The sequence below is a fragment of the Enhydra lutris genome, unplaced genomic scaffold (assembly GCF_002288905.1).
Source record: "Enhydra lutris kenyoni isolate GAN:26980312 unplaced genomic scaffold, ASM228890v2 scaffoldscaffold23, whole genome shotgun sequence".
NCBI lineage: Eukaryota > Metazoa > Chordata > Mammalia > Carnivora > Mustelidae > Enhydra > Enhydra lutris.
Genome location: NW_019154107.1, coordinates 2,040,917 through 2,057,927, shown reverse-complemented (window position 1 = coordinate 2,057,927; position 17,011 = coordinate 2,040,917). Strand labels below are relative to the sequence as shown.

Here is a 17,011-nt window from a genome sequence, read left to right as displayed (position 1 = left end):
AGGCTCCCTGCTGAGCAGAGAGCCCGATGTGGGGCTCAATCCCAGGACCCTGAGACCACGACCTGAGCCGAAGGCAGAGGCTTAACCCACTGAGCCACCCAGGTGCCCCAGTGCCCAGACTTTTTACTGGAGGCTGGTCTCATTGGTACCCCATGCCAGGTACATATGCAAATTCCAGACTCTCAGAAAGAAAGCAGGTGTTGAGCATAAATCATGTTGTTTATACAAACAACATGTTTATACAAAGCTTAGGCACAGTGAGCCAATCTTATCAATTAATGGTGGGAGCTCTCCAGAAAAACGAGTTCCCTGATGCCAGGGCCAACCTTGTAAGCTGGCCTTTCCAAGGACAGCAGTCACGCCTTCTATGTTCTTTTCTTTTCTTTTTAAGGATTTTATTTATTTATGTATTTGAGAGAGAGTATGCAAAAGCAAACACCAGCAGAGGGAGAGGCAGAGGGAGAGGGAGAAGCAGACTCCCTGCTGAGCGTGGAGTCTGACTTGGGGCTCAGTCCCAGGACCCCGAGATCATGACCTGAGCCGAAGTTAGATGCTCAACCAACTGAGCCACCCAGGTTCCCCTTCTCTTTTCTTTCCTGCATGGTCCATCCCCTTGGTCTTGGGCATATTCACAGCAGAATTATCATCAGCAGGATTTCACATAGGAGGTTGAGGCCAATCTACAGTATTGACCTCTCTTACATTCTTTAGGGGTTCTGGACTTAGCCAGTTAAAACACAGACCATTAGCCGTAAAGATCTGTCTTAGAAAGCCAGGTGGCTTCCTTCATGACTTTGTGTATGAACATTTTCTTTTCTTTTTTTTTTTTTTTAACCTGGCCCAAGGCGTCAGTTCAGCCCAGCACAATCTGGTCAGTAAGATGAAGCTGTCCCCAAGCCTGCCAGGGCTGAGGCAGTGTCACAATAGTCGGAACATACACCCAGGGAGTATAATCCCCAAGGACACACATGCCCCCTGGAAACAGTTTCCACTGTTCCAGAACCCTGAGCAAGACATATATTGGTCATGCAGTACAGGCTAACAGGGCCCCCACTGTGTCTTTCCCCACATGGCTCCTCCCACCACAGGGGTCTCATTGTGGCCTGAGGAATTCAGTTCAGTCCTTGCTTTCAGAGGGACTGCTTGAGGTGGTCAGTCCCAAACAGTTCTGTCAACAACTTGAGTTCATTACTTGCTGCGTGCTGATGGCATATGGAGGTGGTCTTTAGAGACCGTGCAGGAACTGGCCTGCCCTGCAGCTTCAAGTCACATTATCATCTATGACCTGGGATCAGCAGTCCATGGGAATCTGAAGTGCTCACAGCAGCTGGCACAGGCAGCACAGTTTTTCTTCAGGAAGAGAGCAGAGTTCCCAGGAACAGTTCTGGAAAACGAAGATCCTGAATGTCCTTCCCGTCCCCTGCGCCAGTTCAGGTGCTAGGTTTTGTTTTGTTTTTCATTATCAGTGTGCCCATTCAGTAATTAAGACTTTACATTTTCTCAATTATCCTCTACTTTTAAAATGACTGTTCATAAGGAAAGGCTGAAAGCAAGAAGGACAAGAGCCTTTTAACAAAAAAAATTTAACAAAATCCTGAATTTTCAAAAAAATTTCGGGGTAGGTTTGCATCAGCTGCCATCTCTCTAGTCCCATTCATTTATCCAGTGAACAACCTAGGAAAAAAGTGATCCCTCTCTGGGGACAGGTGCATTGCCTTCCTGAGGTGTGTGTAGCAGGAGAAAGGTAAGGGAAGTAGAGTCAGGCTCCTAGTCCATTGTTACAGACTGCACCCAACCAAGCAAGTCAAATACCGGACATCTTGTCAGCCGATGTTGAGTCTGATCATGAGGGGTGGGTGAAGGAGTTCTGCTCCGTGGGAGTACCCTGTCCTAGCTCCCAGCTGTGGCAGGAATCACAGGTTAGGGATGTAATTAGACTCTGCATCAGAAATTAAGAGCTGACTAGCAGTTCCATGTCAGATGGTCCCATCAGGGAACGAGCTCTTTCCTGTGAGCATTTTTCTGTGACTCAGACAGTGCAACCAGTATCGATGATAGTTTCATGGGTCACGGCCCCATGGAGGGGTGTTCTGTATCTGTAATAGACCTGGGTTTATTTTTTAAAAACTCCAAACGTATCTCTATCTGGAAATTGCCTCTTTTCGTGTCTCCCTTTTTGCAGAGACTCCGTTATGCAAAAGTCATAGCAAAAAGCATCGGGTATGGAGGGTTCTTCCGGTTCCAGTACTTAAGAGTTTTAAATTCCTGCCAAATCACTGATGGCACAAAACAAGGGGGTTGTGTCCCACTCCCACTTGGAGGAGAACACAAAAACCAAAGACATTGCCTGGGCTGTACTTTCCCCCTCACTTTAGCCAGCATGGCCAAAACCAGCCAGGGGGTCCAACAAGCCCGCTCTTGGAGTTGGATGAGCTCTCTTCAAATACCGTAGGTATTTTGCCTCCTGCAACAGATGGCAGGTCAGTTGCTGTTTGATGCGGTGGCTGACTCCATAGCCAGCAGGCACCAGAAGGTCATCCTTCTCCATCCTTTAGCCTTTCTTTTTCAAACACTGCTTTTACCATTTGTCTGTGAAGCAGGGTCGTTCTTACAGTTCCTGCTTCTGGCACCAGTTGTGTGAGGGAGGGGTCCCCAGGTCCAGCCCCAGGTTTGGTGATTGGCTGGGAGCACTCAGGAGACTGAGCACACGGTGGCACTCACAGCTGTGATGTGTTAGAGTGGGACCCGCACGGCACATCTGCAGAGGGAATTGGCGCACAGGCGACGCCCAGAGGACACCAGGTGCAAGTTTCCCAGAGTCCTCTCCCAGTGGAGTCTCACAGGACGTGCTTAATTCCTCCCGCAACGCACTGTGATAACACATGTGAAATGTTGCCAACCAGGAAAGTTCGTTAGAGACTCGGTGGCGGGGGTTTTTTAAGGGCTGGTCACATAGGCACCCTCGGCCAGTTACATGCCCAAATTCCAGACCCTGAAGGAACGAGGATAAGGGAAGTGCTACTCGTCAGTTAATGGCAAGAACCCTTCTGATATCTAAGTTCTTAGGTGCTGACCAAGGGCCAGCCTTGTAAGCAGGCCTTTCTAGGACAGTTTTCAGGGCTGCAATATTAACTATCCCCTGCACAAGGAAATTGACATTCAGAGAGGTTGAGTAGCCTTTCCGAGGTGATCCAGCTATTTGGAGACAGTGCCAGTTCTGTCTGGCTCCAAAGCCCAGACTTTGAACTCCTGAAATGAACTGGACTTTTGAGCATGGCGTATGGCAGTCTTTCCAGATAGTGTCTACTCTGCACATACTAGAAAAAGTATGCTGGTATTTAGAGAATGTGGATTGCCCATGTTATGTTTTAACAGAAATATGTTCTTCCCGATTCCCTTCTCTCTCTACTTTTTCCACCTGTGCTCCCTTGTCTCTTTGGCTATGATATTGTAACTCTCTAGTATCCCATGCCTGTCCTCGTGTAGCTCCTGCTGGCGCTCTTAAATCTTCTTACAAGTCTTCTCCTACTCGGAGTGCTGAGAGGAAGAAGACTCCGTCTACATCTGGTGCAGGAGATTCTGGGAAAGGAGCCCCTGCAGGAGCAGAGGCCTCTCCGGTAAGTTTAAACTTTCACCCTTGGGATGGGTTTATTTGATAGTATGACTACTTCTTGTGCTTGACTGGGGGTCTTCGTTTCCATCAGTCTCCAGAGACTGCCCAGCTGGTGGATTTGGTTTAAAAATTCACTCATCCTTTGAAAATCATTTAACTTTTTGCATCTTCCTAAGTCTAAGTGCCTTGGAGTAGATTCCTAAAGACCTTGTCCTTGGGGACAGGAACCAAAAGGAATATTCTTGGTGTCTTCTTTCTGCTTTTAAGGATGCCAGTCTCGCCCCTACAGGCAACTAGAATTAAGGTTCTAAGACTTCAATCCATAACAATGGCCTTTAAACATTTTTGACATCATATAGACACCACCAGTAAAACAAATATTGAATGGGTACTCCCAATTATGTGTATTTATTTAGAAATTATACACAGCATGCTACTTTTGTTAGTTATCACTTGCTACATAATAAATCACCCCATACCTTAGCTGCTTAAAACAAATGTTTATTAACACACTGGTTCTTTGGGTCAGAAGTTGAGGATGGCTTAGCTGGGTAGTTCTGGTTCAGCGTCTCTCATGAGGCTGTGGTCAGGATGATGGCCAGAGCTATAGTCATAAGAAAGCATGGCTGGGGCTCTTCTAGAATGGCTCAATCACATGACTGCTGGCCTCAGTTCCTTTTTTTTTTTTTTTAAGATTTTATATATTTATTTGACAGAGATCACAAGTAGGCAGAGAGGCAGGCAGAGAGAGGGGGGGAGGAGGCTCCCCGCTGAGCAGAGAGCCCGATGTGGGGCTCGATCCCAGGACCCTGAGATCATGACCTGAGCCGAAGGCAGCGGCTTAACCCACTGAGCCACCCAGGCGCCCCGCCTCAGTTCCTTATTATGTAGACCTCTCTAGAGCTGCTTGAATGTCCAAATGACTTGGCAGTTGGCTTCCTCCAGAGTGAGAGATCCAAGGATGATGGGTGCAAGCAGCAGGGGAAGCTGCAGCACCTTTTATGCTCTCATATTACATGTTACACACCATCATTCTGCTGTGTGTTGTTCCCTAAAAATAGGTCACTAAGACCAACCCACACTCAAAGGGAAGGGGGGAGAATCAAATGACATGTGGACTTGTTTTAAGACTGCCACACTAGGGATGCCTGAGTGGCTCAGTCGGTTAGGTGGCTGCCTTCGGCTCGGGTCATGATCTCAGGGTCCTGGGATCGAATCCCACATCGGGCTCCTTGCTCCGCAGGGAGCCTGCTTCTCCCTCTGCCTCTACCTGCCACTCTGCCTGCCTGTACTCTCTCTACCTCTCTGACAAATAAATAAATAAAATCTTTAAAAAAAAAAAAAAGACTGCCACACTACTGTACTATAGGACTTTCATTTTATAACAACGTTTGTATTTTTTTAAGATTTTATTTATTTGACAGAGACACAGCGAGAGAGGGAACACAAACGGGGAGAGGGAGAAGCAGGCTTCCTGCTGAGCCGGGAGCCCAATGCGGGGCTTGATCCCAGGACCCCGAGATCATGACCCGAGCTGAAGGAAGATGCCTGACAATTGAGCCACCCAGGAGCCCCAACACCATATGTATTTTTAAAATCTGTTGTGGCCCTGAGGTTCTTAAATGAGAAGTGAATGTATCAGACCGTTGGGTTTTACTATAGGATCAGTTACTGTGGAAGGGGGCTAAGGTATATGTGTGTATAGGTCAGGGGCAAAGGAAGGTTTGTTGTGGAAAAGTGCAATAAGGAGAGAGGGGAACGTGTGATAGGGAGAGAAGGAAAAGTGCAGTAGGGCTCCACCCTTGCGAAGCCCCCACCACGTGCCACGTACAGAGGCTGGGCCTCCTGCCTCTTTCGGAGGGAGGCCATGGGGATGATGTACAGGGACGGGGGTCCCTATGGGGCTGCAGTCCCTATTACCTCACATCCACTGTTAAAGAGTCCACAGCTCACTGTCTTGGTTAACCACATTTACACCCACCTGTAGTTTTTTTGAGTGATTATGTATTTTTGTACTCTTTGCAGTTTTTTTTTTAAGTTTTTTTTTTTTTAATTCCAGTACAGGCATACAGTGTTATATCACTTTCAGGTGTACAGTTTAGTGAATCAGCAATTCTGTACATTACTCAGTTCTCGTCACGACGAGTGTACTCTTACTCCCCTTCACTTCTCTGACCCATCTCCTCCCCTCTCCAGCAACCACCAGTTTGTTCTCTGTTAGAGAGTCTGTTTTTTTTTATCTTTTGCTTTCTTTGTTCATTTCTATTTCTTAAATTCCACTTATGAATGAAATCATACAGCATTTATCTTTCTCTGACTTATTTCACTTAGCATAATATTCTCTAGATCTGTCCATGTTGTTGAATATGGCAAGATTTCATTCTTTTTTATGGCTGATATTCCATTGTATTTATATACACCACATTTTGTTTTTTGACATTTATGCCACATACTCTTTATTCATTCATTTATCAGTGAACATTTGGGCTGCTTACATAATTTGGCTGTTGTAAATAATCTGCAATAAACATAGGGGTGCATATATCCCTTTGAATTAGTGTTTTCATATCATTTGGGTAAATACCCAGTAGTGTGATTGCTGGATCATAGGGTAGGTCTATTTTTAACTTCTTGAGGAACCTCCATACTGTTTTCCATAGGGGCTGTGCCAGTTTGCATTCCCACCAACAGTGCATGAGGTTTCCTTTTCCTCCACATCCTTGCTGACACTTGCTGTTTTTTGTGTTGTTGATTTTAGCCATTCTGACAGATGTGAGGTGATAGCTCATGGTAGTTTTGATTTGCATTTCCCTGATGTTGAGTGATGTAGTTTCTCTGTGTCCAGAATCATAATATGGTTCTGTTAGTGTTTTGCAAGATAGCAAAGAGTAGGAAATCTTTGCATTTTGAGGCTGAAGTGTTTTTGTTTTTAATTTGGATGACCTCAATATTGACCACCAAATTGATGACCTCATGGTGCTTTCCTGCGAAAGATTCCCATTGTGGGAAGCACTGTAACTTCATATGGGCCCTTCTGGAAGAAAGCTGTGCATCATTTCCATCTGGGTTTTTTTAAAGAAATTGTAGAAATATTGCCAGTGATGGGCCGTGGCTGACCTAGTCTGTGTCCCCTTCAGACAGAGAAGATGAAGAGGAGTCCTCGAACAACTTCTGTTCCCAGTGTGGGCCTTGGGTCTCCTTTGAGAAGATGTGAGTTTCCAGGAGGCATTTCTAAGAGGTCATCTTCTCCAGTGACATCCAGGTAAGCATCTTTTTGCTTTGCCACAGTCGGACAGTGCAAGTGGTTTGGTGGGGCTCTGTACAGGGCAGTGTGTGCTTCCTGCTGCCGCATGAGTCGTGGCCAGCCCTAAGAGGCAAGCAGGAGGAATGCTAGACTTTGAGTTACCTCAGGTACTGTCTGTGTGTCTTTTGGATAAATGGTGGGCTCTTCAGGGATTTGTTGCCTGGGAAGCATGGAACACCGATTTGCTGAGATGATCCATTCAACATTTTCTCTTTCGGTCCATCAGTTCCATTCCGCTTTTTTGGCATTCTCCTTCACCTGCATCTGGAGTGAAGTGATTGCATTGTGCTTGGGTGCTCAAGCTCATGTACGTGGGCACTCACTCTCTCCCTCCCTCATCTGTCTCCAACAGAGAGGCAATAATAAGTTGTCAGTCACCACTGGCAGTATGTTGTTGTTGTTGTTGTTTTAAATGAGGCCATTATACTTTTTTGTTAAGCATTGGGTAAACTCTCCAATGAGTTAATGGAATGACCTTTCTTTTCAGAGCCCTATGCATGCCATTCCTAGTGCAGGCAGGAAAAATAGTAAACTCTAACACAGCTGGACTTGTTGTGTACTGTCAAAACTACCAGAATCATTTTCTCCTTAAGAAGTGCCCTGGGGACAGGAAATTGTTCCAGTACCTCTAAATCAGAATTACCAAGTTGAGAGGTCTAAGGAGAAGCAAACATTTCTTGATTTTGAGACATTCAAAAAGAAAGATAATTTCTCCCCAGGTAAAAATTAATGGATGAACCACAATGGGTATGAACCAGGTCTGAGAAATGTGGAAAGTCAGGTAGACTGTAAGTTCTGAAAATTCAGCCAAACTCTACAGCAGTGAAAAAGAATGGATCACAGCTGCCCACAACCAGTGGGTGGATCTCAGGAACATAGAGTTGAGCAGCAAAAGGAAGTTGTAAAAGGATATCAACAGGGACATTTATATTGAGTCCCCGGATGTGTAAAACCAGCATGTTTTTAAGGATATAAATGTGGTAAAAATGTTTAGTAAGAGTAAGAAAATGGCAAATACAAAATGCAAAGTAATGATGACCTCTGAGTGGGAGGGGGAGGGGGTCAGGGAAGGGCAGAATAGAAATATTCTGGAATCAGAATATTTATGATATCTTTCTTTGGAACTAGTTTTTAGGTGTGTGGGTATTTGTTATGTCATTCTTCATACTTTGCCTATTTTATAAATATTTTTTTGTATGTTCAATGTTGAAGAAAGGAAAAAAGAAACCCTTGAGTTTTACAATGGTGTCACACACAAAATCTGAATCGGAGTGGCATTTTCAACCTCCCCTCTGTGCAGATCAAGTGTGTGTGTGATCTTTAAAGCATGCTGGAAGCGGTGTGGCTTTGAACAGTGAATTAGTTCGTCCTTTTGAACCCCCATCCAGAAACTCAGACAGGTCATGTGATAAATGGTTCTGACAGTGCATTGTTCTCCTCATGGATCTCAGATAAATTAAGCCACTGTTCCGTGGCAGTGCATATTAATGGCATTGCTCTTTTAAGCGTTCAAGTTTATTTCCATTGTTTGCATTGTTGGGTACTTGTATGGGTTTTAGAAAACTAGCTTCAGCAACACTCTCAAAGATGTGGATGGAGCATAGCTTTCTTCTTGTAACCTAGAGAGAGGAAATCAAGTGTGGTCATGTGTGTTTGCCCAGCCTGTTCCTGTCTCTGAGTGTTGGTGCTGCCTGTACTCCTAATTCTTCAGTGTGAAATGTTCTTTAAAGGTTTCAGGGTTTTAGAAATATATTCTAAGTCACTTTGGTCATTATGATGGGGAATGTCTCGTTAACCTCTTGCTACTGTAATAACCCACCCCCCAAAATTTAGCAGCATAAAATAACAATTTGTTAACAATTCTCACAGCTCTGACTTGGGCTTACCAGGAAGGTCTGTCTTGGGGTCTTTTGTGTGGTTTTTCTGAGGTTTGACTTGGGTTCACCTGGTGGTTCTCAATTGCAGTCTTCTACCATAGGTTCAATGTCACCTGGGGCTGTAGTTACCTGTCTTGACTGAGCTGCAAGTTGGAGATAGCCCATTCCCCTGGCTGGCAGTTAACGCCGGGCATTGGCTGGAGCTCAGAGGGGGCTGGGAACCAGAATAGAATGCCTACACATAGCCTCTCCATAGTACTTCGGCATCTCACAGCATGGCTCTGAGTTTTAAGAGAGTGTTCCCAAGAGCAAGTATCGCCCAGAACAGGAAGTAGAAGCTACCACGCTAGTTAAATACTGTGCCATGCACTGGCACAGCCTCCCTTCTTTAAATTTAAATTTAAATCTTTCTTTAAAGATTTTATTTATTTGACAGAGAGAGACAAAGAGAACAGGAATACATGCAGGGGGAGTGGCAGAGGGAGAAGCAGGCTTCCCGCCAAGCAGGGAGCCCGTTGTGGGGCTCCATCCCAGGACCCGGGGATCATGACCTAAGCGGAGGGCAGACGCTTAATGACAGCTACCCAGGCGCCCCTGATTAGTTATCTCTTAAGCCTGTGGTGATAAATGGGTCTTTTTTTGAGGTTCTTAAGATCTAAAAGGATCTCTCTTGCTACTGGAAAGATGTGAAAGCTGAGGACAAGTCTACTGTCACTCAGGGAAATATTGCTTTGGTAAAATGCAGGAGCCTGTCTTATATTGGAAAAAGGTCCATTATAATAAGTACACTGGTCTAGGCTTGGCTCCTGGTGAGTGCTAGGTGTTGAAGATACAGGTAACAACCTAGCTTCAGAAGCTGAGTTTACCCAGATGGTTGCACAGGGAAGAGGCATTTGCAGAGTTACTTTAGGAAGAAGTAATCCGTACATAAATTACAAATTAAAAATTACAAATCATCACTCTCAATCCTATAGCAGACTGAACCATATGGAACTGCCAATATTTAAATACGAAATATAACAATTTCATCCTTCAAGAGGAACAAGTGGAAAGCTTATTAGCACACCCAAAGTCCTTGAAGTACTATCACCCTAACAGCAACATAGGAATCGCTAAGATACCCCTGGTGGAAGGGACAAGACTTTAGGAAGCCCAGCTGCTGAGGCCATGTCCTAACTTCACTGAAGTTTGACTGACAATGTGAGGAATAATAAGACAACTCTAATCCCCATTTCTTGGCAGAGTTGGTTCCTCGGCACATAGTAAGGAACTGGATATCAATCATACTTCAGTAATGGTGAATTTAAAAAGAAAGGAACCAGGGACCTTGAAGACATTATGTTGAGTGTAATTAGCCAGACACAAAAGGACATATACAATATGATTTCACTTCTGTGAGGAACCTGGAGTGGTCAGATTCCTGCAGAGAGAAAGCAGAAAGGTGGTTGCCAAGGGCTGAGGGAGGCAGGAATAGGGAGTTTGTGTTTCATAGGTGTAGCGTTTTGGAGACGGATAGTGGAGATAGTTGGCACCACACTGTGAACATACTTAATGCCACTGAACTGTACACTTAACGGCTAAGTGGCAGCTGGGTGGTGCAGTCGATGAAATGTCCGATTCTTGGTTTCGGCTCAGGTCATGATCCCAGGGTCCTGGGATCGAGCTCTGCATCAGACTTCCTGCTCAGCGGGAAGGCTGCTTCTCCCTGTCCCACTCCCCCTGCTTGTGTTCCCTCTCTCGCTGTCTCTCTCTCTGTCAAATAAACAAATAAAATCTTTAAAAAATTTAAAAAAAAGAGAAAAGAGGTAGGACAGTGCCTAACACTTTATCCTCACATTGTCAGTCAAACTTCAGTGAAGTTAGGACATGGCCTCAGCAGCTGGGCTTCCTAAAGTCTTGTCCCTTCCCCCAGGGGTATCTTAGCGATTCCTATGTTGCTGTTAGGGTGATAGTACTTCAAGGACTTTGGGTGTGCTAATAAGCTTTCCACTTGTTCCTCTTGAAGGATAAAATTGTTCAGCTTTTCAGAACCAAGCCCGCTAGGAACCGAGAGGTTGTGTGGTCAGGGTCTGGAATCCTCTTCAGGCATGCTTTTGGTTTTCCAGGGCAACATCTAAAGTGTATCCACAGTCTCCAAAGAATATGAAGCCGCCATACCCAGGGTCTCCTGTGAAGCACCGCTGTCCCACCTTTCCCAGCCAGGAAACACCCAAGAGGAAAGCAGAGAAAGAGAAGAGCAATAAGGAAAGGGAAGGTGTCCTGGCTCAGCAGGCAGCTGGCCTGCATGGAGAGGAAGCTCCAGAGAAGCATGTGGTGGACAAGCATGTCACTGAGAAGCATCTTCTGGACAAGCATGTCACTGAGAAGCATCTTCTGGATAAGCATGTTACTGAGAAGCATCTTCTGGACAAGCATGTCACTGAGAAGCCTGTGGCCACAGGAGGGAAGGCCGAGAGCAGTGGAGGTAGGCCCTTCTTGTCAGTGCTGCCCCAGGGCTTGGCTTTTACAAGCTCGTTCTCTCTCTGCCCAGATCCATGTGTGGGGGAAGGAACGAGATTTTTCCCTGGGGTAACTTCATGCCCTCATGCTGTTTTCTCTGGCTTGCACATTGCCCCTGAGTCCTTCCTGTGGTCTCCTATGGGTCTCCTAGAGGATGAACTGATACAGGTCATGGCTTTGGAAGCTCATGGGGCTGTTGAGCTGCTTCCAGCCAGCATCAGCACTTCCCACCGAGAAGGTCTTTAGTCTTTCAAGCTTTTACAAGAGATACAGTGTGTTCACCCAGATGGGCACTGCGGTGGTGGCTCTTGTGGGTCACGCTATCCCCCCATCTCTCCTCCCCACCTTTCTACTACCCTCCACTGGGAGATTCATTCACAGGGTCACAACCGTCTTGTTGCAACTTCTCTGCTCAGTGGCCAGTTGTGCTCATCCCAGCAGCATTTCCTGTCACCCGCTGAGTTGGACTTTTTGTTTCCAAGTGGCAGCTACTTGTGTGAGCGCAATCAGTATTTCATTTCCCATGATCTTTTCCTCTCATGCAGCCTCAGGAAAACCTACAGCAGGCACCACTGATGCAGGAGAGGCTGCGAAGATCCTGGCTGAAAAGAGACGACAGGCCCGCCTGCAGAAGGAGCAGGAGGAGCAGGAACGACTGGAGAAGGAAGAACAGGACAGGTGTGGGGCTGCTCAGAGTTTCATTGCCATCTCATGTAAAAGGCTGTGGTAGAAAGAGCAACTCACCTTTCTTTCTAGGGTTTGACTAATGACACAAACTGGGCAGAAGTACAGGTCTACGTGGCAGGTGTTCGGCAGACTGCGTCTTCTAGTGGTTGTAATTAACAGCAATGGAACATTGCCCTTTCACGACTACCTGGAAACTCCTAGCTCCTGGATCTAAATATTACCAATAGCTTCCCATTCTCCCCTTGGACTCTAGGACCAGTGAGGCCTTAGAGAGCTATCAGGGGAGTTTGAGCTCTGTTCATGGAATGAGATTCTCTCTGAAGATAGGAGGTTCCAGACGTAAAGATCTTGAGTCTGCTTCCCAAATCATGTTTTTTCCTTAAATTATCCTAACATGGACCCCCAGGTGAGAAGGAAGAAGGTTGAGTAAAGACCCCTAGATGGAGTGGAAGTTGATGTCATTGTCCACAAGCAGCAAGGTAGAGGGACTCCATTCCTGGAGCACAACAGAGGACATCATGGTAGTGGTCTTTAAATATGGGAGGGAGGGGGTCGGAACCATCTGGCAAGTGCAATGAAAATATGCAGGCATAGGCCCTATCCTGTTTTAATAGCTCGCCAAAGAGTGAGAACCACTGTGGTGTTAGTACCAGGGTGCTTTGGTCAAAGTACAGGCAGTCCGGCCTTTTCTGATCTTTGCATTCAGAAAAGAATGCACATTGAAGGACAAGGTGGATTTTATCATTAAATTGGTAAGGAAGCTTTTAGGGTAGTCACACAGTGCAGTCCAATATGTTTAGAGAATTAACTTGACAGAAAGCAAGCCATACCACAGCACTTTAAGACTGGTACTGAATTTTGAGTGATAAATAATAGAATAGCCTTAATTATTAAGTGACCTTGGCAAGTCTTTTGTGGTCTATAATTACAGGTTTGCTGATGTATTTTTTTTTTTTTTTAAGGATGAGCAGTAGGTCTTATTTATCCCTTCTTCAAATTCTGTACCTTTTTTTGATGATTTTCCCACCTCCAGTGTTCTGGTCAACAGTGACACATCTTTTTGTTGAGTGGTGTGTTTGGGCTGGTTTGAGGGGGCCATAGGATTTGTGAAGAGAGGTCACAGGAGGTAAAGATGAATCACGGGACCTCAAATGACAGGCCTGGGTGATTGCAGGTTCTAAGCAGGTAAGTAACATGATTGTGGCTGTATGCTTAGGAAGAGGGAGTTCTTTACCTTCTAATAATCACCCTCTCTCTCTCACATTTCCTGCACAGCCCCGCTCCAAAAAGGATTGATTGTACTTCCTGTCTTTATTTCCTCAACTCATTTTCATACCTCACACTCACCATTCCTCCCAATTGCCAGACTCTTAATCCATTTCTTTGTTGACTTTGACCTTGTCAAGCTTGCCCTTGCTTCTTTGGCCCCTCCTCTCAGTCTCTTCTGTCCACCCCACATCCCCTCAAATGTTGCCTGGACTCTCAACCCTCAGCCCTTGGGCAGCTTCACCAAACAAGCCCTCTGTGAGCAGTGGTACTCCATCCTGTTCGGCCACTTTCCTCTGGCTTCAAATGGTTTAGGGCCCACACTTCACACAACAGTTTCATGTGAGCATTTGATGTGCTAAACCAACTCTGCTCTCATCTCCCCTTCTACCCTCATTTTCCCTTTGCCTCATTTAGCATCTGTTTCTGAAGCTAATTTCATCTTGTTTTGAAAACCTTCAGTACTTCTGGTACGAGGGAGGCAGTAAATAGCACATGTACACTGGTGACCTCTGACTCTGTGCTGTGGCCTGTTCTCCTGCCAGGGCTATGCTGTCCACTAGTCCCATGTGGCTACCAGAACGCAAATGCACTAAAATTAAGTAAAATTCAGTTTCTCAGCTGTACCAGCTGCATTTCTAGTTCTCAGTAGGTACCTGGTGAGTAGCTACCATATTGGATAGCATAAATATCTAAAACATTTCCCTCATCACAGAAAGTTCTCTTGGATAGCACTGGTCTAGATCCTAGAGGCCATATCTCAGCGACATTATGCCTTCATTTGAGAGTGTCCCAAATGCATCTCAAATTCAGCATTTCCAGAGCAGGTTAGGAGAGAAGGTGCTGAAAGACAGGGTGAAAACAGATCAAAGAAGCACAAGTTCAGGATGTCGAAGATTAAGCTTTTTTTTTTTTAGATTTTATTTATTTATTTGACAGAGAGAGAGAGATCACAAGTAGGGAGGCAGGCAAAGAGAGAGGGGAAAGCAGGCTCCCCACTGAGCAGAGAGCCCAATGTGGGGCTCGATCCCAGGACCCTGAGATCATGACCTGAGCCAAAGGCAGAGGCTTAACCCATTGAGCCACCCAGGCGCCCCTAAGCTTTTTTTTTTTTTTTTTTTAAATGAAAACTTTTAAGCACACAAGGGAGAGAGAATCATGAAACCCACATCTAGTTCACAGATTGAATACTTCAAGGCTGAGCACGTGTCAGGGATGTGGTACAAGTGCAAGAGGGGCCAAAGGCTGGAGGATGAGAGATGGGGGGTCATTACACAAAGACCCTCACCCGTGGCCATTGACAGGGATAAGGGATGCATATGCTAAATGCTGAATGATGACCACAGTGCATAGATTTTTGGTACTTTCTACCTGGTAAGGAAAGTGGGTAAGTTTGGAGTAGATGACAGGAATTAAGACAGAGGAGTGAGAGAACTGCATATGGGTCTTGTGAAGTCCAAATAGAACTTGATCAAGACGGCAAGAGCAAGGGGATGGGTAGCCTGCAGGAGCAGGACATTGGAGAAATGGCCAAATCCATGTTCTCTGGTTTCTTAAGCAGGTAGAGAAAGAATAGTTGTCCTTGGAGAGGATATTGAGGGACTCAGTTTCACATAGGAAGCTAGTTTTCACCTACTTTAGGAGAAGCAGAGTATGGTTAATGGAGGGTATTTTGTCTGTCACAGGAGGGACAAGCAAGGGCTAATGGGCCTGTGGGAAGGAATGTGTGTTGTACATGACAGTGAAGATTAGGGAGACTTAGGGGCCAAGAGGATGTATCACTTACTGTGTGTGGGTGCATTGGGCACCTCTGAATTCCTCATGGTAAAACAGAAGAAACAGCATGGCTTTTCAGACCCTGAAGATGAAGATAAAGATGAAGTGGCTTGTGCATTAATTCATACACAGTGTATTAACTTCTTCAGGACAAACTGTCTCATCAGATGAGGGATAAGAACTACAACTAAAACAGTGCTCCGAATTAATCTTTGGATAAATATTGTTAACAACACACCCATTTTGATACTCTTAATGTTAGACATATTTGGTCTTTCATTGAGGAATCTAAGAACTGGAGTTTCTTTCTGATTAGGCCCTGTAATGCTCTTGTCCAGAGTTCTCCAGAATGTTTGTTAATAATTTCACTTGTTTTCAATAATTGTTGTTTAATAATTTCAGCAGTGCTTTTAGTGCTTTCAACACTGCACCTTTTGCTCATGTAGAGTATGTGTCTTTCAGTATTTCTTAACCTTTTAAAGTATTCCTTTGGTAATACATAGGCTAATTGCCTCCACATTACCTGCAGGATAGGAGGACATTCTTTTTAAAGTCCTGATCTTTTGACAGGGGGAGGGCAGAGGGAGAGAGAGAATCTTTTTTTTTTTTTACATTTTGTTTATTTATTTATTTATTTATTTGAGAGAGAGAGAAAGCACGAGCAGGGGGAGGGGCAGAGAGAGAAGCAGACTTTCTGCTGAGCAGGGAGCCCGGCGCGGGGCTTGTTCCCAGGACTCTGGGATCGTGACCTGAGCCAAAGGCAGACGCTTAACCAACTGAACCAGCCAGGCACCTCAGGTGCAGTCTTGTCCATATGTCACATTGCCATTCAGTAACATACTGTAAGATGAGTATGATTACTTACGTTATTTTTATAGCTGAGGAATATGACACATTTGTGAACAGGAAGAACATTAGAAATCTAAAAACAGGGGTGCCCGGGTGGCTCAGTGGGGTTAAGCCTCTGCCTTCGGCTCAGGTCATGATCCCAGGGTCCTGGGATTTGAGCCCTGCATCGGGCTCTCTGCTCGGCAGGGAGCCTGCTTCCCCTCTCTCTCTGCCTGCCTCTCTGCCTACTTGTGATCTCTCTCTCTGTCAAATAAATAAAATCTTTTAAAAAAAAGAAATCTAAAAACAAGCACTTAGACTTTGTTTTTTTAAAAGATTTTATTTATTTATTTGACAGATAGAGATCACAAGTAGGCAGAGAGGCAGGCAGAGAGAGAGGGAAGCAGGCTCCCTGCTGAGCAGAGAACCTGATGCGGGCCAATCCCAGGACCCTGGGATCATGACCCGAGCGGAAAGCACAGGCTCTAACCCACTGAGCTACCCAGGCACCCCACAAGCACTTGGACTTTATAGGATTTTCCCTCACTGCTTAGAGCTCTTTATCATTCTATTATCAACCATTCATCTGTGGATGAAAAATTTCTAAATGTCATTTAATTTTCATATAGCAAAGAAAGATAAAAGAGATTTTTTTTTTAAGATTTTATTTATTTATTTGTCAGAGACGGAGAGAGAGTGAGCAAGCACAGGCAGACAGAGAGGCAGGCAGAGGCAGAGGGAGAAGCAGGCTCCCTGCCGAGCAAGGAGCCCGATGTGGGACTCGATCCCAGGACTCTGGAATCATGACCTGAGCCGAAGGCAGCTGCTTAACCAACTGAGCCACCCAGGTGTCCCTAAAAGAGGTTTTTTAACACTTCGTTTTTTAAAGAATTATTTACTTATTTTAGAGAGCATGAGTGGGGAGAGGGGCAGAGGGAGAGGGTGAAAGAGAATCACGAACAGACTCCCCACTTAGTGTGGTGTGTGTGGGGGGCTCAGTCTTATACCCTGAGATCATGATCTGGCCGAAATCAAGAGTCAGATGCTTAACTGACTGAGCCACACAGGCATCCCAAGCTAAAAGAGATTTTTAAAGATCGGTAAAACAGTGAGAAATAGGTGTTAATTTCTGTATTAAATATAAGGGTTCTGTTGAGTGTT

General features: G+C 45.3%; 1 protein-coding gene across 1 annotated transcript in view; it reads left to right on the top strand.

Moving 5' to 3' along the window:
* The window catches only part of LOC111150433 (MAP7 domain containing 2), a 96,728-nt gene that overhangs the window by 68,078 nt on the left and 11,639 nt on the right, over positions 1-17,011 (top strand). The window contains exons 7-11 of the mRNA XM_022507892.1: positions 3,463-3,617; positions 6,751-6,875; positions 10,900-11,149; positions 11,222-11,258; positions 11,839-11,971. Coding sequence (XP_022363600.1) covers positions 3,463-3,617; positions 6,751-6,875; positions 10,900-11,149; positions 11,222-11,258; positions 11,839-11,971 — 700 coding nt within the window. The remainder of the gene's footprint in view (positions 1-3,462; positions 3,618-6,750; positions 6,876-10,899; positions 11,150-11,221; positions 11,259-11,838; positions 11,972-17,011) is intronic.